Genomic DNA, 22797 nt, shown 5'->3' with positions numbered 1-22797 from the left:
CTACAGTTGGATATCATTTAAAACAAGGTGAAATTCCCAGCCACTTTTCATTCTAATTAAGACTTACAGAAACTAGTTATGACTTATGATCAGTTCTATACATGAAAGTATACAAAGAACTTCATTGTTGAAGGGACTCTCAAACTATTATATCAAGGGAGAATCTACAAGTAGCCCTAGGGGCATATTATCGCAATGGAAAGGAGCAACTGCTTCAACCTCCCTTCAGGCAAATACGCAAACAAAGCTTTGGAATTTGGTTCTAAACAGAAGAACATATGTATATAGAGAAAGTCAAACACCTATCAAGCACCAATGCACGATATCTCCTTAAGATTGTATCATTTCATTGGGACAGCAAAAGCTTCGCTTAATCAAACTCCTCAAATATCTTTACTCTAAAAATTAAACACACAAATTAACACAAACCAGATTGGAATGAACAAGAAATGATTCAGCATTTTCCATCCTCATCTACTATGTAAACTCATCTACCTAGAACCAGACCATCTCTCACCAGTTACATTTTGAAACACCTAGAACGCCTCCATGTTGATTTCCTCTCGCATCATATTCACAAATTCATTTAAAGCCTAGAACACGGCACACCAATGGCCTATTTAACTCCAATATTTTCAATTACCAGACACTCGCCACTGAAGTTGCTGAGAACATATTGAAACTTCATCAATCACAATGCTGCCAATTTCAGCAGCATGGCCTCCGTTGTCTCATATACATGGCTCTCTTTCTTACTCCTTTCATCTATCTTACACGAATTGACCTAAATTCCAATACTGATGCAACTACATGGAGCCATAGAGAGGAGTATAAGGTATACATAATATTCAGAAAACTATGAGGGACCTTAACAGGTCATTTTTGTGCTCCAAGGTACCAAAACCCTAAAAAACATTACAGAACCAAATACCCATCAAGGTGAACATAAAAATGCTTCGGCCAGATACCATCGTGACACAGTTTTAATGAAGTGGCCAGCAAAAGAATCATTACATATCATTATATCAAAATATACAATCTAGCAATTCCTAGGTCATAGGCTCATAGCCAGTATTCATAAACAATCACAAGAAAGGCATATTAATTGATTACAAGAAAATTTAGAAGCTCAATAGGGCAATTAGAAAGATACACATACTTGTGCTAGACAGTCTTTCCCAAGGTTGACTCAGCCTAAATGACCACCTCAACAATATCTTCAAGGTTTCATAGCTCATTGACACAATCCTCAAGAGCAATAGAGGACCACAGTTATTGTTACATAACAAAAATAATCATTCCAACTAATTTACCCCAACTAGGCAAACACATACAAAACTGTGTATATATGGTAAAAGCAAAGGCATTGTGTCTATAGCTTCCACTAATTAATAGATCAAACTTCAAATAATTCTATGGAAAAGCCGTCAGTGTCAGATAGTCATCAAATGAAATCCAATTCAATCTCAACAGTAACACAGAGGGTGGGAGAGTGAAGAACTTTGCACATAGAACAGCAAATATAGCACTAGCCCTCAATAAAAAAGCTGAAATCTTTTAAAGCAAAATCCTAAAACAGGTCAAACAACCCAGAACAAGGTAGACGGAGACATTTATCATTCAATTATCAGAGTTGTTCATTAGAACACACAATTCTTAAACAGAAAATCATTACAAGAAAGGGCGTTCATCTCACAAAAAGTGATTTTGATGTTTGACGTTTTGCCAACATTAACAGAGTAAAACATGATAAAGTCATGAGAATTTTTGCACACCTAAAACTGCAAGATCAAACTATCATCAAGCACCAGAGATAACCCTGCACCAAGAAAAAAAAGGACATAAGTAAATGCAGAGGATCAAAAGAATTAAACAGTAGCACTAATAAGAGACAGAAACATTCTAACAAGTTGTACTCACAAAATAATATTTTCCTCCTATTAAATAAATATTACATATCATCATTTAACAATGAACATTAATAAATGCCAAATTACTTTACTTCTATTAGAATTAGAATTCATTTAAGACTTCAATCCCTTCCTAAAGAAAGGGACAAGGCAAAAGTCTGCACAGCTAGCTTTCTCCAATCGTCAGGCCAAGAAAATCGTTAATAGTAAGGTTTTGAATGTTGCTAGCAAAACTAAGGTGGTTGTTGCAATAGATGGACCAGCATAAGTGAACAAGCAAGCTATGTTGTTGTGTTCATTTTGAATTGTGTTCATTTTGAGGGTGAGTGCACCTTTACAGAAGCTCCTCTTGAACAAGAAAACAACTAGAGGTATAAAGGTGATCCCTAGTATGCTAATCAATAAAAATGGTGTATAAGGTTTTGCTCAAATTAAATTAGTGTATGTATGCAGCGGTTCATACAAGAGCCGAAGGGAGATCATTGAGAAGTGGGTTTGAGAATTGTGCAATACATAGAAGGAGTAACAATAAAGCAATCTGTCACTATCTCGTAAAGTTGGGGAGTTCATCAATATTTGGAAGACTAAGAAACAAACAATTTCAGCACGGTCATAGTCAAGGCATGATATAGAGCAATGGTAAGTGTGGCTAGTATAAATTAAGTATTCCTTTGGGGGGTTTTTCACACACAACCAAGGGCGGATCTATGGGAATATCTGGGTTGGCACTGGACAACACATAAATTAAAAAAAAGAAAACGTGTATAGAACAGGAGTATAAGATAGATTCGTTGGTAAAGTGCTTATAATAATGAGCTGGACATTACAGGTTTAAATCCTCCCTGCCACATTTTGCATTTCCAATTTTTACTTTTGACTTTCGAAGATTAAAAGGGAAGGGTAGCCCGATTCTTCCTTCCCTTTCCTTACTCTTCTGTTTACGAAAACCCTAAACCATTTTTTCCTCTGCCTCTTCACTCTTTTGATGTGCCTCCTCGGCTCCTCCTCTCCACAATCCGCTGTTTCGCCTCCTCGGCTCCTCCTCTCCTCTTCACTCTTCTGTTGTGCCTGCTGCCTCTAGAGTGTAGCCTATTCCCGTCTCTGCTGCGGTTCCGCAAAGCCCCTAGAGTCTGGAACGCCTCTTATAGTCTTATTCTATTCATTGTACATTTGTGTACAAGGCATGGAACAAATTAGGTTCTTTAAAGTTTAATTTGCAAATTCGATTATTCACTATTTTTTCCCTATTTTTCTTAGTTACTTGGCTTTACTTAGGCTTAATTAGTTACTTGTTTTCTTTGAATATTAATATTAAATACGATTGTTGTTTTGAATACTAAATTGAAACAATATTCTCAGCAATGAAGATTATCAAAACTAAGTTACGCAACAAGATATCTAATGACTTTTTAAATGATATTGTTGTAATTTATTTTGAATGGGATTTGTTTCAAAATTTGTCAAATGATAACATTATGCGTCGTTTTCAAAATATGAAAACTCGACGCGGACAATTGTCTTAATCAATCATTCTTCAATGTAAACTTTTAACGCACTTGATTGTATTTTTTAAAATTATCGACATCACTTATTTATTTTTCTAGTTCCGCCCCTGCACACAACTAATGTGATGGTACCGTGACAATCAAGTATCATGGCATATACAGAAGAACAGCGTCTTTCATGATAGAACGAAGCACAATAAAGCTGATTGTCATTTTGTGTATGAAAAATTAGTTGACAAGGAGATGGTGACAGATTTAAGACATATTTACAAAAGCTTCAGGAAAGAAGCGTTTTACGGGATTGATGAGCAAGTTGCTAAGAGATATCAACGCCACAACTTGAAGGGAGTGCAGAGAATCCCGTTATCATTTTGTTTCCTTATTTTTCTACTTTCCTTATTACTTTGTCTTTCTTAAAATTCCTTCTTTTGCTCTTGGGGCTGATGTATATAAGGTCCTTTTGTCTATGTTTTGCTATGAGTTGAACCAAGGTAATAAGAGTAATAGTTGCTTTCAAATGGCATCAACTACAGTGAAGTAAACTTGTTAGAACTGAAAATAAGTTAGGAGAACAAATTCAAAACCAACGCATTGATTAGGGTTCCAATAAGCCTTATCAAAAGTGGACATAGCGCAATTTTCTTCCTTATTGTTCAAACGGCTAGAGGAAGTAAAAATCACAATTCAAATCCCCAAATTTTGCAGTGCGTACAATATAAGGACATTCATCATCGATACAGCTTGGACCCATAACTAAAAAAGCAAGAAAAATAATCCTAAAAACAACAATGAAACCTCTCATGAGTAATCAATATCCTGATTGTATAAAATTTCTAATCAACTAAAAATCAAAATCAAAAAGATAAAAGTAGGTGACCCTAAAAAAATCAAAAGATGAATCCTTTTAATATAGGAGAAGATAAAACAATCCATATGATAAAGAAACAAGGAGTGCAATCCTGTATAAAGAAATAGAAGGAATAACATACAAAAAATCAATCAGAAGAAGTAGCAGCAGCTATAGATTTGTTGGGGTGGTTGTAATTGGGAGGCGCATAGACATAAGCGGCGACGAAGACACCTGGGTATACCACCCACTTGGCCACCATAGCTAATTTATGGACGAGGGGCTCTCCTTTCAGAATCAGCACCATTTTTGTTATCTTCTCTCGTTGTTCTGTGAATGCAGAATGATGGATCGGATCAATTACCAAGTTTCAACTCTCACCTACCTGTTCGGGTATACTTCTATTTGTTTCAAAGAGTTTTCACTTGTTACAAGACAACCCACTCAAAAAGAGGAAATTTTTGTTACTAAAACCCAACGGGTCGGACTAGATTCAGATCATACACCCTCTTCTAACTTTACTTCGTTGAAATAAAAGTTAGATTTGTTTAGTCCACCTCCACTTAGAGTCAGATTATGTATATTTTAACTTTTTTCCGACTCGGACCCTTAAACCTCCAACAAAGTTCGGATTATTGTCATTTATCAAGGTTTATTCTTATCAACATTATATTAATGATTTTAAAACATAAAAAAATAATAAAGTAGTTATTCAAATATAATTTAATAAATAAAATATATCTTTTAAAGTCAACTGAGAAAAGAAAGATAATCTTACAATTATAATTAAACAAAATAGTCCTTTAATATAACTTATGGAATAAATATTACAAATGAAAATGCTCAGGAATTTGAAATCAACACATGCTTACAAGAAATCTTTGAGGACTACTTGTAAATCTGTGATCATTTTCTTGTGTTCGATGATTATTAAATGTATGATGATTGATGATAGACAAAATTAATTTCGTTTTACGCTTGCCTTTAGGCTCCAGCACTAGTGTTAGAACTTCGAAGTTGCTTATTTACAGTATTTTTTCAAATTTATATCAGATTATGACCGATGAGCGAACTAATTTCGTTTAGGCTTGCCCGAGCACTAGTATTATAAGTTGTACATTTACAAGCTTCTTACAAATCATATTGTATACACTGCGTATGAACTTAAAGCGATAGTAATGCAGGTAATTTATAAAAAACTCCATATAAGTTCGTCCCCCATTTAACAAGAAAAATACTGCAGAAATGTAAAGAGTATCATAGAGAATAATAGCTAATTTTACTGAAAACTTATATACATTGCCGTATGTATGAACTATAAAATGCTTCAACTGACATTCAAAAACTTTGCCACAGGTTATAACACTTGATACTTGCACATGGAGCTACTAGCTACCAGTTGGTTTCAGATTTCATCTTTTGCAGAAGCTGCATTGCTATCTGAAATCTCTGGCACCGAACCTGAGTTTGGAGGTTTATATTCACTCACTTCGCCATTCTGAGAGCCATTCTCTGCACATTCATGTGTTTTGGCCTGCGTCCTGAATGCCCTTTCAAAATCCTTTGCATTTACAGGATCAATAATTAACTTATTTAACTTCTGGTCCTGCAACAGTGAAATGTGTCATATCAAGGACGTTGCCACATTTTTACTATACAAAAGATTTATCATCTAGTTCGATGGACTAGACTCCAGCAACCAAAGTATTGGGAAACAAACACTGGTAGCAGACTGACCATTCCCTCTTTGATAATTTTTTAACAAAAATTAAACATTCCCTCCACTATCCATTGGAATACATCATTAGTTACAAGGGAAGTAGCTATTCCTAGGCAGTGTAAGCCAATAGATTGGAAGGGTAAACTTAACAGTCGCAAAGTGTAACTACATCCTTGTACAACAAATTCTAACTTCACCCAATGCATCGTCACTTTCAGATGCCAATCTTGACATCATGGGGTTCAAATATGACAGCTTAGACACCATGTTTGTCCGTGGTCTTGTTTATATCAGACAGATGTCAGAAGATTCAAATCAGTCCATCTTATTGTGGGATCTATAAATGCATACGTTAGTTCATTGAAGTTCAAGTCACATTCAGGCCCGTGGGGAAAAACTTTTGGAAAAGGATTAGCACATATTAATTGAATGTCTATTGTAATTATGTTACTAAGATTCTTCATCGCATTATTATACCACTATGCGACACTTGGTTATACCTTTCTATCTCATGGCAATAGAGCATACCATTACCAGCCACTCCCTCCTATTCTAATCAAATGTTTCATTTGCTTTGACACCAATTTTAAGAAAAATGGGGAGGTGAGCCAAATCAACTAGGCTCAGATGAAGGAAGCAGCATAAACCCAAGGGAACCAATGAACAGCAACAGCAAAGACAAAGGCAAGAGCAACAGAAACAACAAGAGCAGCAGAAACCATTCTGATGTTTCTGTTGATTCTGATTCTGCACATGGTGTTACAGCAAAGCCATCAGCCATGAATCAAAGCCAAGATAACCAGGAAGAGCATGAATTAATAATGGAGAAACAGATACAAAGGCATGCACAAGAAAAACCAACAACAGCAGCAAAACAGGAGAATTCAGACAAGCAGCAGTCTGACCCAGCCTGATGACCAGGCCACCTTGACAGGTCAGCCCAGACGTGACGAGAGTTCATGGGAGGACGTGGAGGGTAGAATTGGAATCTCCCTACATGGGCCTTACTGTCATGGTCCAAGAGTCCTCCTTATAGTCACCGGAGATGCACAAAAAACAAAGGCGAAGATCGAGCAGTCATCAGACAGACGCTGACAGAAGGCTACCTTGTATTCTGATTTCTGTTTTAATTTTTAATTGGCACATGAACTTAACGTGGGTAATATTACCGTTATAGGCAGTTACTTGGCGTGTATTCTCCCTTGCTATGATCATGTAATCTACGCCTATATATATATGACTCATTCATTGTAAAAGAGACCAAGTTTTGATTAATAAAAATTTCAGAAAATTCACTAAGTGTTTTTCTCTTTCAATTGTTGTGCAATTGGGTTACTAAGGGTCAGCCTACCCTTCATTGATGTACATATTCTTGAGTGTTCTTTAAGATCCTACATCACCCTATCCATAGACACTGATAACTCCCTTGGAGATCAAAGGAGGAAGCGTAGAATCGTGTGGTTAAGGAGCCTGGCAGTCCAGTTCTTTTCAACACATTCTGGGTGCCAGTTCTTGGAATATCCCTCATTTCGTATCAAATACAATTTCATGTGTTGAATCTTTCATTCACCACGCATAACTGGATCAGGAGGGACCACATGGCACATAGGACCATATGGGACCACATGAGAGGAGTGGGATAAGGTAAAATGTGAGAATTTAATGATAATTGTGTAAATAGTTGGATTCCATAAGGGCATTAGTAAGGAGAAAAGGTTACCAAGGAAACGAGACATTTGATGTGAATATGCCAAAAGAGAAAATAGGACAGTTGATTAGAAGAAGGGAGTATATTAAAAAACAAAACATCACCTGCAGACAGTCAAATTCAATATTTAAATATAATCGCTTAGATGCAAATAGATGACACAATGACACTTGTTGATTGACACAATGACACAGTGTCATTACTCAATATATGTCAAACAAAACGGTATCGCAACTAGAAATGGTTTATTACTATTCAAAGAAATGTTTTTAGATAACTTACACTCTGCAAGGCTTCCAACTTCCTCTGCAATGCCTCATGTTCAGCCTGGATGCGGAAAGGAACACCATGTTTTTGGTAAACATTGTTTTGTGCAAGGTCTTCATCGATATCACTAGTAGTAGTTGCAAAGGGATGATTTGCTGGAATCCACCTGACCGTATCAGGATCAACATCAGGTGGAATTGAATCCCCTTCCTTGAGGAAGACTTTAGGTCGCTTCCACTGATATGCTCTTGACCTCCTTTTCTGATGAATTGCTTGTTGTTCTTTAGTCAGAGTGACGGGAGCCAACCGGTAAACCTTTCCGCACATCTCTACTGTGGAATTATTATTGCTCAATTTGACCAGAGGATTGTTAAATGGGTCTTCATATTTGAGAGGCTTTGAACTGATAAGAGAAAATACAAGGGAATACTGCAAATCAAATTCGTATATCACCGGCAGGAGCCAACAAAGAAAGATGAAATGTCTATTTAGTAAAGACCAAATGACTTGTGTTCACTACAAAACAATGATTATTAAATTGCAAATCATTTATAACAATAAAAGGATACTGTTCTGAAATATTTTTCAACCCAAATTTTACAAGAGCTTTTGAAAAAAAAAAAAAAGATTTTGCAAGTCTATTTTGATACAATCATTGATTGAAAAAAATATTATGAACAGATATAAAGTCATAAGATCTTCACTTTGAAACGAAAGACTTGACAAAGACAAAGCACGGGAAACATCAAAGATAAAGTGCTAGCTTATGGTGAGGTAAAACAATTATAGATAGATGGGATCAAGACTCATACATGCCTCTTCTATCGGATCTGAGTTGGCCTCGTCTTACAAGGTCATCCACAGAGCCAGGACGTGTATCCCCTAATCTTCTAGCCACATAAATTCTCACAGCAATAATCAGGCATGTAGTTGCAATAAAAAATCCAAGTACGAAATTGGTTGCAGGATGCCTTTTGACCTACATCAGTACCAAACATTGAAGCCATCAAGCTAAATACTAAGAATATTAAAAACCTAATGCACACAATAATATTACATTGCCCCAATGCTCCTAGGGTGGCTCTCCATTAGGGTGGTGGTGGAGTTAGATGTAGGACCTCACACAAATAGGTTGTTTCTGATTGATCCTAAATGCAAAGAATGCCTTCAAGTTCACACAAAAAAGCGTACTGCGTAAAAGAAATGATGAACCATGTCACTCTAGTCCCTTAAAATGAAAAACCAAGGAGCTATAAATCTTGGCTCCATTGAAAATGGGCATCAAACTTTATGAAGCAACTGAAACATTTTGTGCCACTTCAATGGAAAGTGTTTATTATGAGACAATATTTTCAATCAAGTAAAGAAAATAGGTCAAAAGACTTCTTTTATTCTACTTCCACCATGTTCATATTTCCACACTTCGTACTTCTGAGTGGCTAGAAAGTTAAAGACTAAGACGAGTCTCACAATTAACAATGAACATTGGAACTGACACCTCGTGAGGTTGGGGTACGATCAGATGGTATATTGATACGAATACCTTTTACATCAAATGACCTAAAAGGTCAGCGTTAGCCTAAACAAACACCATAACGGTTGGCTATTCCCTTATACTTCCTAGATACAGATTTTACCCCTAGAAAATGATAAAGAAAACCTTGGATATAGATTTCAGCAGCAGGGGGGGGGGGGGATGGAGATACACTCAATCTAAGAACACTTAAAATATTTGATAATATTACTCATACAAATAGCTTGAGCTCTATGAGATACATCATTGGCTTTTAACAGTGTTTTTTCACTGACTATTACAATAGCCCATTAACTATATACACTTACTTCACTTACTTTCAAGTCATATGGTGGGCTAAGAGTCCCAAAAAGCCTTCATTTCAGAGCTATATTGTAGCTAGGGGATAGGTTCATGCTGTGCTAGGAAGACTAAACAAGAAAAGTGTATTAGAATATGTGACGTTGGGAAACAAAAACGTGGAAATGACAAATCTAAAGTCAAGACAGAGATATACAAACAAAACGAGGAAAAAAGTTAGGTAAAGTTCCATACTGAAGGGTCTATTAAGTTCAAGTAAGTGTGGTTAGGTTAATTTGGTTGGGTTTACCTCATTTCCAATTGGTTTCAGTTCAATACAAATGAATTGAGGGAGAAAAAAATCCAAATACGCAAAGAATTACGACAAATAAACATGATAAAAGACATAAAAATGGGGGGGGGGGGGGGGGGGGGGAATAAAAGAAATAAGAGGAGAATAAGGAGAGAAACTGACCACAAGAACAACAGGAGGAAGTGAGGTAAGAATTTGTTGGGATTTCTGTAAAGGCATACCCAAATTGAAGCCATATTTGTGAGTTGGAGTAGAAGTAGGGGGAGTTGAAACGGTAGAATCGGAAGTAGAAGCAGTAAGCAGCAGCCTTCCGCGATGATTTGTACAACCATAATGCATTCTTAGCTCAATTCCGAAGCCATTACTGGAAATCCGATGCTATTTCAAAGTGAAGGAACAAAATTAAAAAAAATAAAGCAATAATTAAGAGCTAAGAACGCACCAAAATTAAGGAGATCGAACAAGGGGAATAGGAATGTTACCTGAAAAGAGATTGGATAGAGTCGGAGAGAGCACAAAGATGCCATTTTTTTGGCATGCCAGAAGGATCACATTCAGAACCAACCAACAATCCAAAAAGATTGATTTTTGGAAATTTTTAGGGTTTGCTCGTAGATTTTTTTTTTCTTTTTTCCAGAATGAATCTTTTAGGGTGTAATTGTAGACTGTAGTAAAGTTTTGGAGGATATACTGTTGTCTGTTACTGTATTTTCTTTTTCATTTTTCTTTCACAATTTTTTATTCCTACAGTCCTACTGAGCACTGAGCACTGAGCAGTGAGCATGAGCACCGTTGCCGCCTGCGTTATGTCTGAAAATTTGAAAAAAATAAGATCTTTTATTAACTTTAGTTAAAAAATAAGCTTTGTTTAATTTTAAATCTCAAAATAAGCATTTTTGGTCCAAAGCTAGGATCGGTATATAGTCGCTGTTAGTAACATCGAATTAGTTGTTGCTGAAATTTTGAGTGAAAGATTAAGTTGTTGTTACTAACAGCGAAGTATTGTGTTGACTGGTCAAGAGTGTTGTCGCTGTTAGTAACAACGACCTTATGCGTCCCTAAGTATCAGCAATTCTCCTTTTTCCTCATTTGACCCAACTTCGTTTCACAGCCCTAACCCACGAAAGTCTCCCTCTTCTTTTCACCATTAAAATTAACTTCAATCCTTCAATTAATCTCATCATCTTACTACTCAGGTAATAATTTTTTTTTGTTTTTTTTTCTTTTTTCGAAAATATAGTGTTTATATTTCTTCATCAACTTTCACATAAATGCAGCTTCATAAACTTGCAAATTACTACTTCTTGGTGATCTACAGCTTATTAAGGTACCTTTTTATTATAAATTTTTTTAGTTCTTTTTGTTTTTAAAAAGTATGTCATTTATAGTGGTCATTTACACTTAACTCTATAAATATGTCAAATGTAGTTGTTATTTGCCATGATCTTTATACTGAGGTTGTTTGTTCATGAATTTAATGTAGAGAATGTTTGAATGCAAACCCTAAATATGTAAATTATATATATATTTATGCAGTCAATAATCAATGTGCCTTGTTTTTAAATGTTGTTATGAATGTTGTGAACTCTAGTTGTGAGGGTTGTTGAACAATGTACTTGCTTTCTTATGAACTTGATGGTGATGATGATTTTGTACTTATTGTTGTAGAAATGGCTTCATTTCGTGTGCCTGTTGTATGTTTTTGGAATGGTTCAATTCGATCAAGTAGTAGCAATGTTAAATATGTTGGGGGATGACGTAAACTGTTTGCATGCAACTCAAACATGGATTTGAATGAATTTAAACATCTTATATGCTCTAAGATTGACATTGACACTACAAGAAGTACTGTTAATGTAAGTTTTAAATACAATAAGAGTGGAGAATTGTTAGCTCTTCCGGTTGAGGATGAGGAGTCTATAGATGCAATGTGGGAGTATTCAAAGTCTACCTCTCTTCCTTCTCTAGAGTTATATGTAGAAGAGGTACCCTAGGGAATCAAGATGTTAATGTTGTAGAAACAAATGTAGTCCTGAATGTAACATCTTCTCCTCCTTCTCTTACGCCTTTCTCTACCCAAGAAACCTAAAATCCCATTATGCCATCGTCCTCTTCTTCTAATGAACCCAATCAACTTGAACTTCAAGTCACAAATGATGATACGATTAACTTAGAAGATACAAATGAACCTTGGGATGATGTTAATAGTGAGAGTAATGAATTCGTTGAAGCTCCTTCCGAGGACGATGTGGGTGTTGATGAGGAGGCTCTAGCTAATGACATGACCTTAGGTAGTTCCCCCTTTAGATGAACACGTTGAGGACAACTCTTGGAGATCTTGGGCATGTGATACAACCTACACCGATGAAGGAGAGTTTCAAAAGGGTATGATGTTTGATAACAAGGATGCCTTGTTGGACTCTGTTAGATTGTATCATATTCGTAGGAGCGTTAATTACCGATCTGAGACTTCAAATCAAATCGTGCTTACCTTGAAGTGTAAGAGGGGGTGTGCTTGGAGGCTAAGGGTTAGGACGAGCTCCTATTCATCGAGGGATTGAAGGCTATTGGTGTTGCCAAACGAGAAGCTCTTTTTTGGATTAATCAAGTTGGTTATATGTGTAAATGATCAATATGTCATGATGGAGGTTATAGGTATGGTGTTACTAATACCAATTTATCCGAAGTATACAATAACGTGATGAAGGGTGTACGTTTCTTGCCTATAACTACACTTGTGGAGTTCATCTTCTATCGTGTAATGATTATTTTGTTAAAAGACGCGAGAATGCAAATGCATGGCTAATTGGGGGAAGTAAGTACACTTCACACGCCACAAGAATTATCCCCCGTAACACTGAGAAGGCAAACTTCCATGAGATCGTCGCATTTGACTACAGACAAGGCCTTTTTCAAGTTAAGATCGGACGTGGTAATAGAAGATCCGCCAAGGGTGGTAAAATACAAAGTGTGGATTTGAGAGAGAGGAAATGCACTTGTAATAAACCCTCTATATACCACTTACCTTGTTCTCATGTTCTTGCCGTTTGTATTAAGACACATATCATATGAGCGTTTTGTGGACTCCTGCTACACTACCCAGAGCTATGTTAACACATATGAATCCATATTCATGCCGTTGATTGATAAGAAGTCATGGCCTCAATACACCGGTGTTGAGGTGATACACGATCCAGATCACATTCGTGGACTAGGAAGACCTAAGTCAAGGAGGATCACCAACGAGATGGACGAAGGGTCAAGGAGACGCAATGCTTGTCGACGGTGTGGTAGTGAAGGTCACAACACTAGAACTTGCACATCAAGATAAATGTATCATTATTTGAGTATAGAAACATAAAGACTATGGAAACAAATAAGTAACATTAGTATACAATTTGAGTATTTCTTAAGTCTGTTACATATAAGCATAACTACAACTAAGTTATTATTGAATTATAGTAGAGATGGATCCAGCAGCTCCAGGCCCTCGCGACCCTAGTGTGCTGACGATGTAGTTGGATCACAGGTTAGTGTACTATAGGATATCCAGGTTAGTTAACTTAATTTTTTAAATGTATATGCCTTAATACTTTAACTTTATTCTAATATAATCATTCCCTTCATTCAGCGAGCGAGGTTGTACGGCTTCCACCTCATCGCTTATGGGAGAGTGGATCGGGCTTTAGTCACGACTTTAGTAGAACGGTGGCGCCAAGAGACACATACCTTCCACCTACCTCTAGGTGAAGCTACTATCACTTTACTTGACGTAGTTGTGGTTACACGGCTTCCCATCGAGGGACATGCCGTCTGTACCGTTGGACGCTAACTCGATAGTTGGCGAGATATAGTTCATAGGGTTTTAGGAGTCCGACCTCTCTTAGAGGTATCCAAAGGGAGTGGGTTGCGCGTGACATGGCTTGCGTAGAACTTCTTGCACCTTCCTGAAGGTGCTGATGAGGCTACCATTGAGAGATACGCTAAGGCGTATCTCTTATATCTAATTGGTTCTGTTTTGTTCTCCAACAAGACTGGCAACAGGGTACAGCTTTTGTACTTGACGTTGCTTGATGCGCCATGGGAGGTCATCTCCGATTACAGCTGGGTTCCGTGCCCTAGGTTATCTGTACAGGAGACTATGTGACGCTTCACGGAAGAACGTGAAGGAGATCGCTGGGCCCCTAATTATTCTTCAGGTAATACTAACTTTACATGTTATTGATTTTTTTCTTAATTTGTTCTTATGTTTCGTTTACTTACTTATATCTGTAATTCATAGCTTTAGGCGTGGGAGCACATTCTCATTGGGCAACCGATGAGAACTGTGGGACGTGGTGCATTTGCGCCACCAATTCTTCCACCACCAGATGTGCCATATGGATCGTGGTGGTCTTTTGATAGACGTACAAGGACTCACACATGATCTGGCGTGTGCTTCTATCGCGATCAATTGGATCTACTTCGAGCTGACCAGGTAAAGGCTTCACTTACTAGTCTTGTAACTATCATATTGCGTAATTTATTAATTACATTTTTACGTGTAGTTTCGATGGGACCCTTACCCCGCTGAGGCATACGCTGCATTGCCTCAGCACTCAGGGATATTGTCAGGGACGTGGAGTGCATCTGTACCTTTGATATGCTTCAACATAGTCGAAGTGCATCTCCCTGAGCGCGCATTACGCCAATTTGGGATGGTACAGGGCATCCCGCCGCCTTGTGACACAGAGGTGGAGCTCCATCACAGCTCACGCAAGGGTCGGGAACCCAAGAACTGGTTGGAAATCAACTGGCGCCATATCACTCGTTGGGATCATAGGCTAGAGCTGCTGGCCCAAGGTGCGCCGATCGATGCTGTAGGCGCACCTACTTCGGCGGATTACATGTCGTGGTTCCTCTCCATTACTCGTCGATAGATGACACCACGAGGTATCATCGCAGCCACCCAGTACACTCCCGCAGCACCGACGATGATACAATTTGTAAGTATTCTTCCATGTTGATTATTATCCATAGAACTTACATATTATAGATTTCATTAACTCTAAACTGAATGCAAGCACAGGGCATTACAGCTGTCATCAGCTCCAGCCAGAAGGAGCCTGTACGAGAGATTGTCCAAGGCATAATCCCAGGGACACAGTTTCAGCACTTCATTCCAGAAGTCGTTGTGCCTGACACCACTATGGACGCTCAGGGGTCATCTCCTTATCATGCCGACGTTCATCTTGAGGAGGTAGACTTAACGTGCCCCGACTACGGTGTCGGGTTCTCATAGGGTGCTGGATCATCCCAATATCAATCACCTCCCCTACCCGAGTGTCATGCGACCACCTCTTACTATCGTAGGAGGCGTCATAAACCGTCACAGTTAGAAAGGGTACAGGAGGAGGATTAGCATTAGTATACTGTTTTTATATATTAAACATTAGTAACGTTTTGTATACATTAAATATTTGTAACATGTGGACTGTTGTGTATATTTTGTAATATATATGTAGATGTGTATATGTTTATCGTATAATCACATGTTTTTATGTTACCTTCAAAATCGATAAACTAGAACAAGAATGATGGAGTTTGGATACAATGAAGTAGGAAAATGATGGAGTTATTTATAAAACATAATAACAATGGCTATTTTCAACTTCATAACGGCTATTTTTTAGTTTTACAACGGCTAGTTTAAATCATACCAAAAAAGTCAATAAAAGTCAAACATTTGTTCGCTGTTAGTAATAGCGAACAGAAGCAAACCAAGTCAAACCAGGTCAAGCCTTAGATTTTGTTTGTGTATATATTTATGAAACCTAGTCACAATCCACAAAAACTTAGATTAAAGGTAACGATCAAGTTTGTATGACTCAAATAATTTATTTTTAATGTGTGTATGCACAAGTATATATGTTTTGTTTAAAAGTTTTCTTAATTGTTGACAATGATTGTGTGTTATTCCGATGTCAATTTAATTCTCAATGCAGATAACATGATTCTAATATTTGAACTCCTGATTACGCCATGCCCCTAGTCCCACTACTAGTGTAATTCTGGTTTAAAAGATTGATCATCCATCGTAACCTACAGCTATCGAGAAGCTTGGTTGTATATGTAACAGTTGGTTGATGTTTTATTCAGCCAATGTACTCATATGCTACCATGTTCACATGCAATTAAATTTACCATAACGGAATCTTTGAAAATGTTCGAATTACACAAAAATAATCCTACAATCATAAACATCAAATGTGCCAAAAACCCTATTCAACGGATAAAAAATTATCATCAAATTTGTGCTTCAAAGAAAAAAATACAATGGACTACAAGGGTTGAAATAGGGAAGAATTTTGAGAGCCATATACAATGACTACAGACAAGTATAAGAATGTTTACAGAGGAAATTGCGGTGTATTGCCAAAGCAGCCATCTGGCTTATGATATACTCCTACTACATTAAGCTTGGTGTTGGTCAAGAAAAATTGTTAACCTCCTAGGGTCTGGTCTAGCAGCAATCCACAAGAGAAAGAACTTGTCTCTTTTAACTGTTTCCTTCTGGTGGCATTACTTGTAAAAGCTCAATGTTTAGATTGAATGTTGCCCCAGGCTGCAGTTAAAACGAAATGAGGGAAACATGCTACTGCTATAAAATTGAACAACTGATGATGCAACTGTGTGTCAGAAATTACCGGAATCTCATTTGAACCTTTCTTTCCATATCCAATTTCAGGGGGAACTATCACGGTCCTCTATCACATTAGAAGCCAAGCACCCAAATCATATGAGAGACACAAAGAAGAGGCAAAAATGACAACTTGGATGTGAATAAAGTGAAAAAACTAGTAATACTGCACCTTGCCTCCCACTTTCATTCCTTCAACGATAGAATACAAAACCGGGGGAGGTTTAGGAGCTGCCTGGGCTGAAAACAGTCCATTGGGGTTGTCAACAAACTCACGCTTTCGTTCTCGGCCAGGAGGAGAACCTACTTGGAATGCATATGGCTGAAATGTGAAGAAAATCATGCATAAGCTGCATATCTCATGGCAGACTAGAGAGTAAAATGAAGGAAATATGAAAAGGAGATGGACAGGTATAGGGAAATTGGGAAATAGAAAAAACAACTCAGCCTACAAATCAAGGACATAAAAAATGTCTGCTAAAACTAGAGCAGTGGTCTGCGCTGCAGAATGACATACAAATTTACCCAAAAAACTAAAATGACGGACCACACCATGAATGAAATAAATCCAATAACCTGAGCTATGATCCGATTTCCAGCCAAAAGTTTTGATTCTCTGCTTGATACGGCTGTTATATTGCGATATACACAATCAAAATGAACCTACAAACAGTACCCATGAGAACTGATGTCACTATTTGAATAAGAAACAATTTAAGGTAGAACCACATCAGATTAATGTTAGAATTTTAAGCACACCTGAACAGTAGCTCCTTTTGTAGCCACTGGTCCCTTCCCCTCTTCGATATCATAGTACTTGACTCCATCAGCTGTTTCATGTTTTCACAAAGTTCAAGTAAAGGGTGGGCAAAAATGATCTTTTTCTCTTACTGAGACGACAAGTAATGTTAATATACAGTTGTAATTGTCAAAGAATGCTAGTTGGATTGCACAAATCCCATTCTTGACAGAAATAATAGAAAGGAATACTATTGTACCATCCAGTTTAATTTGCCAATTGCTCAAAATAGGAATCAATCCTAGATTTATTACAGCAATTGATATTCAGGATTGATATTTCATTTCACTAACAAACTCTCAAAAAGCCAATTTCTTAGGTCTTCTCCTACTACCCCAAAACGACAAAGAAAGAAAATAAGACATAAATCGCACTACCTACATGACAAACAACGCCATGGCACATATACATGAAAATATTAGCGTTGCTCCAAAGCCCAAACTCCAAAGTCTAACAAAACTTGATTTATGCAGTGAATCAACATGCTTGTACTTTCAATTTTGTACATATACAACTCTGAATTCTGGTGATAGGTAATGAAAATCTGCACATTATGTTTTCTTGTTAAGGTGCAAAGACCAGAACAGCTCCCAGATTTTGTTCGAAGTGTGCCAACTACAATCCAGTTGTTGACGTTTGGTAACTTAAACCAAGTTTGGAGCATGGGAAGAAACATGAATGGGCAAGATTAAGTTGTGGTCGCGTTTGAAGGACTTCCAGTGGCCTAGCGACGAGTCGTCGCTTTTGGGTTGGAGAAAGCAACGAGTTGTCGCTTCTGGGTTGGAGAAAGCAACGAGTTGTTGCTTGCTTTCTTTGTACATGCAACTTCAAGTAACTTGTGTACGACGAGTTGCTGCTTCCTCACTGAAGTTGAAATAACAGTCCAGGAACTATGCGACAAGTCGCCTCTTCTAGTCGTCGCTTTCTGCGGGTTTTTCTGGATTGCGGCGGTTACGTGTTTTTTAAGCAGTTTCTTTTTTATGTTTGACCTAATTTCGATGTAAATGGGGGTTACTATATAAACCCCCTATTCTTTAGGGTTAGGGTTAGGGTTAGAGTAAATAGTGAGCAAGAAAAGATAGAGAGAATAAAAGTGAGAATTCAATTGAGAGCCACAAAATTGAGAGTTTTCTCTGATTCATCTTGCTTCCGTAATCTTGTTTAATTGTGAAACAATTTCTTGGTGCCCGGTGGATGTAGCTATCACATTGATAGTGAACCACGTTAAATTTCGTGTGTGATTTCTTTATTGCTCTTGAGTCTTTATTGTGTTCTTTATTGTTTTTGTGTTCTTTATTGTTTGGGTAATTGCTTCTGTTGTCTGCACAATAATTGGCATCAAGAGCACAAGTTACAATCTAGGAGTGTATTTTAGAGAAACAATGGCAGGAGATTCAACAATAAGAATTGAGAAATTTACCGAGAAGAATAGTTTCGGGCTATTGCAGATAGCATTGGTAGGTAGCTATTAATAGAATGTTTCTTGAGCAAGTTTGGAGCAAAAGGGAATGGAACTATAGTATGTAGGCAGTAGGATCCTATTCTAAATGACCAAATGATTTCTTGTCACTTGATCCAACAAAATTGAGCGGTGGAGGAAGGTACGGACATAAGCAAGAGATTAATAGATGTAAAGTGCGTTTAAGATATCTGAATCCGAAGTCGATAGCTTTTTTTTGAAACAAAGGGAGCAGCTGCAAATAGTCTCCCCAGAGTTTTTGAGCTTCAAGGATTTGCAAAGAGCGAGGTGGCTAATAATGTTAAAAGATAAGCAGTTCATCCACATTCCTGAGTCTAACTACATGTTATTAACAATTCATCTGGAGTCTAACCACATGCTAATTACTCTTAAAAGCAACATCAGAAGCAGAATTAACAACAAATAAACAACCATTAAATCCTGCAAAAGTGCAATTGAACTTTGGAAGTCCAACATAAGTAAAAGTATATGAAATGAAACAGTGGAAAAGTAAGCTAAAGTATCAACATCAAATGTCCAATATCCATCCACATGCAAGTGATGCAACAGCTCATCAGTATCGATTATCAAATATGAGGTTAACCTAAGATGACACATAAACCAGACAATAACCCACCAAAAATAAAGCAGATTAATAAAGTTTGCTACTTTATACAAACTACATGTGCAAAATCAGCCAAAGAACACATGGACATTCCATGAAAATACATCATATACAATCAATTGAATAAACTTGCAGACGTATCAAGACAATTTCAATCATACCCACATAATTAAACTGTGAAAAGAATGCATAAAAAGCAAATAAAGAAAAAGTAAGATGGAAATCAAGAATCCAGAAAGCAACAAAGAGAAGAACTTACGGCTAGTAAGATAATCTTCAAGAGGGATGACTTTTCTGCTCCTTCTATCTCTTGCCAAGGAAGGAGGAGGAGGAGGAAGAGATGAAATGAGAGCAATTGAGAGTAATGGAGTTAGAATTGCACATCTTCTGGAAATGGGTGAGAGAACAGGAAACTCTTGCTTAGTTGCTGTTTGGATTTCTCTGGAATTCCAGATAATTTGATTCTGATTCTGGGTTACTGCACATCTGCATATGGTTTGTGTAATTGAAGCCATAATATAATAATTAAGAATATTGTTGAATTTGTGGACAGCCAGTGAACTCCATGCCTATCTTTAGTTATCCACAGACATACTAGAGACTAGAGTAGATACTACTACTCCTTTTCCACTCAACTTCAATTTAGTAAATGAATTACGGGTGGGCCGGTTCGGATAGTATGAGCCATGAGGTAATTTATGAGTCCATGACTATGAGCCCGTTGCTTGTTCATATTGTGTGTATTTTATTTTTGAAAAATTATTCTAAATAATTTAATATTTAAGTGATTTTTTATAATAATTTTAATTTTTAATTAATTATAAATAATCTCAATTATTGAATTACTTAGCCAAGAATGTTATTACACATATTATAACTTGTTTTTATAGGTTATCTTATAAAAAAAAGATAAAATAGAAAAATAACAAAAATATTGAAATTAAAAGGAAAAAAATAAAAAATAAAAAATAAAAAAACAAAAACGCTCCCTCCCTCCCTGCCACCCTCTTAAAATACTAATAATTAAGAAAAAAGTAGAATAATGTTATAATAATATCTGGCATAAGAAAGTTAGAGATAGGATAAAAATAAACTGTAGATAGAATAATCTAGTACTAGATTAATCTAGAATAAAGTAAAGCCTCATACTTTCAACTATACAGAGGTATATGATGTACTTCACATTTAAGCAATACAAGTGTTAGCAATATTCAATCATCCACTCTCTTATTTTACACAAACAAATTTCTCTCCAACTACATAAATTACTATTTCCTACATTTGGTATCAAGAGCAAATTAAACCAAGACCTTCAAACACCTTAAACACATTAACCAATTTTTCATATTCCAAATAAAATAAACTTCTAACCACAAAATAAAAATGGTGTCGACCATTACCTCAAAGTTAATTGGGTTCCCATATTTAAGGGAGAAAAATATGAATAATGGGCCATGCAAATGAGGTCATCTCCCAAGATTTATGAAAATTAGTACAAGAAGGTTATGAGCAACCACCCAACACCAAAGAGTCATCTTGGGATGAAACAAAAATAAAACAATATAAACAAAATAGGATAAGGGATAACTACGCCTTGTCCTTATCATATCGTAGAGTCGACGAGACAATACTTACAGTGATCATGCCCGCAAAAACAGCTACAGAGGCTTGGAGGATCCCGAAGACAAAATACAAAGGCTTCGAAGATGTAATTCTTTTTAAGCTTCAATCTCTATGGAGAGAATTTGACAATAACTAATGGCAGAAAATGAAACAAACACATTCATTATTTGATCGAGTCACTAATATAGTCTATCAAATCGATTGGTGATTAAATAAAAAATGAAGATGTGATCCAAAAAATATTAAGGAGTCTCCCACAAAAATATAACATTATAGCCACGACAATAGAAGGAGTTAACAAGAAAAATTTATCTCAATTAAGTATCCCGAACTAATGGGATGACTACTTGCACATGAAGATAGATAAAAAAGATTTAACAAAGAACCATTAGAACAAGCTTTTCAAGCAAAATTAAAATTTTTTAATGGTGAAAATTAAAATGGTAATGGTAAAAATTATAAAAAAGGAGAAACACCATATAATCGTGGTAGGGGGAGGAAATTTAAAAAATTAAAGAAGTCGAGTAAATAATAAAAATGGTAATGATAAAATTATGTAAGAAAACTAATCACAATACTAATATTTGTTGTTACAAATGTAAGAGGGGTAAAAAACACACTCACCTTGACAAAGATTGTTGGTGTAGACAAAAGGAACAAACAAACTAGTCCGAAAATAATAATTCCGGAAAACAAATATTTTACATTGGATTAAATACATAAGAAAAGGTAAATTGTATATTGATAGTAGTTGTTCAAATCACATAACAGATGATAAAAATTATTTTGTCACTCTTGACGAAAATGTTAAAAAACACATCACACTTGACGACGGTAAAAAAGAAGATGTCGTCGGAAAAGGGACAATCGCTGTTAAAACAAAAAATGGCTCATCAAAATTAATTAATGAAGTTTCTATGTCCTCGGACTTGCACAAAATTTATTAAGTATAGGCTAACCAATTAAAAAAGGCTATATGGTTAAATTTGAAAACAACAAATGTCAAATTTATGATAAAAATAAGGGTTAGATAATAACAATTGTCGAAATGACTCCCAATTAAATATTCCCATTAAAAAAGCCATTTGAAGAAAAATTGGCTTTATTATTAATAAATGATGAATCAACCTTATGACATTTAAGATTCGGGCATCTAAATTTTAACAATTTAAAACTATTAAAACAAAAAGAAATGGTAATTGGTCTCTCATCAATAAAAAATGAAAGAAAAATATGCGAGGGTTGTATATATGGCAAGATGCACAGATTTCCATCTCCTACAACATCTTGGAGGGCCAAGGCTCCTCTAGAGCTTGTTCATGTAGATATCTGGGGTGCTACCAAGAATTTGTCTCTTGGTGAAAAAACATATTTTCTATTGTTCATAGATGACTATTCTTACATGATGTGGGTATATTTCTCGGAGAAAAAATCAGAACCTTTTATCCACTTTATACAGTTCAAAGCCCTCACAGAAAATTAAAATGGGCATTCTCTTTCAATTCTTAGAACGAATCGTGGCAGAGAAT

At 36.4% G+C, this 22797-nt stretch overlaps 2 protein-coding genes and 1 long non-coding RNA gene across 4 annotated transcripts; all 3 read right to left on the bottom strand.

Moving 5' to 3' along the window:
- Positions 1-1535: 1535 nt before the first annotated feature.
- Positions 1536-4846, bottom strand: LOC130811096 (uncharacterized). Its single transcript, XR_009041106.1, has 2 exons — positions 4405-4846; positions 1536-1819 (listed from the first exon to the last, which is right to left on the bottom strand). It is a non-coding gene; the product is annotated as an uncharacterized LOC130811096 (long non-coding RNA).
- Positions 4847-5468: 622 nt separating this feature from the next.
- LOC130809831 (protein MULTIPLE CHLOROPLAST DIVISION SITE 1) lies at positions 5469-10888 on the bottom strand. 2 transcript variants are annotated; one of them, XR_009040938.1, is made up of 6 exons: positions 10566-10888; positions 10246-10461; positions 8770-8936; positions 7973-8360; positions 6483-6729; positions 5730-5868 (listed from the first exon to the last, which is right to left on the bottom strand). XR_009040938.1 is itself a non-coding variant. In XM_057675663.1 (5 exons), the coding sequence occupies exons 1-5, from the start codon at positions 10608-10610 to the stop codon at positions 5668-5670; spliced, it is 1017 nt and encodes a 338-aa protein (XP_057531646.1). In that variant the 5' UTR covers positions 10611-10888; the 3' UTR covers positions 5469-5667. The 2 variants fall into 2 exon arrangements, 1 of the variants encoding a protein (XP_057531646.1); XM_057675663.1 differs by lacking the exon at positions 6483-6729 and having other exon boundaries at positions 5469-5868.
- A 5357-nt stretch (positions 10889-16245) lies between these two features.
- LOC130809832 (peptidyl-prolyl cis-trans isomerase FKBP18, chloroplastic) lies at positions 16246-20387 on the bottom strand. Its single transcript, XM_057675664.1, has 6 exons — positions 19905-20387; positions 17522-17592; positions 17339-17425; positions 16935-17084; positions 16770-16829; positions 16246-16687 (listed from the first exon to the last, which is right to left on the bottom strand). The coding sequence occupies exons 1-6, from the start codon at positions 20158-20160 to the stop codon at positions 16622-16624; spliced, it is 690 nt and encodes a 229-aa protein (XP_057531647.1). The 5' UTR covers positions 20161-20387; the 3' UTR covers positions 16246-16621.
- Between the last annotated feature and the right edge of the window lie 2410 nt (positions 20388-22797).

This window comes from Amaranthus tricolor, chromosome 4 (genome assembly GCF_026212465.1).
Source record: "Amaranthus tricolor cultivar Red isolate AtriRed21 chromosome 4, ASM2621246v1, whole genome shotgun sequence".
Lineage (NCBI taxonomy): Eukaryota > Viridiplantae > Streptophyta > Magnoliopsida > Caryophyllales > Amaranthaceae > Amaranthus > Amaranthus tricolor.
The sequence above is the reverse complement of the archived record's forward strand: the minus strand, read 5'-3'. Positions and strand labels throughout refer to the sequence as shown.

Excerpts from the sequence above, each read along its gene's own strand:
- LOC130809831 (XM_057675663.1), bottom strand. The coding sequence starts at position 10,610 with ATGGCATCTTTGTGCTCTCTCCGACTCTATCCAATCTCTTTTCAG. Across the intron at positions 8,361-8,769 it reads AGATCCGATAGAAGAGGCAT|TTCAAAGCCTCTCAAATATG; the intron begins GTATGAGTCTTG and ends TTCTCTTATCAG. Across the intron at positions 5,869-7,972 it reads AGTTGGAAGCCTTGCAGAGT|GACCAGAAGTTAAATAAGTT; the intron begins GTAAGTTATCTA and ends TCACTGTTGCAG.
- LOC130809832 (XM_057675664.1), bottom strand. The coding sequence starts at position 20,160 with ATGGCTTCAATTACACAAACCATATGCAGATGTGCAGTAACCCAGAAT. Across the intron at positions 17,593-19,904 it reads TGAAGATTATCTTACTAGCC|CTGATGGAGTCAAGTACTAT; the intron begins GTAAGTTCTTCT and ends AACATGAAACAG. Across the intron at positions 16,830-16,934 it reads GAATGAAAGTGGGAGGCAAG|AGGACCGTGATAGTTCCCCC; the intron begins GTGCAGTATTAC and ends CTAATGTGATAG.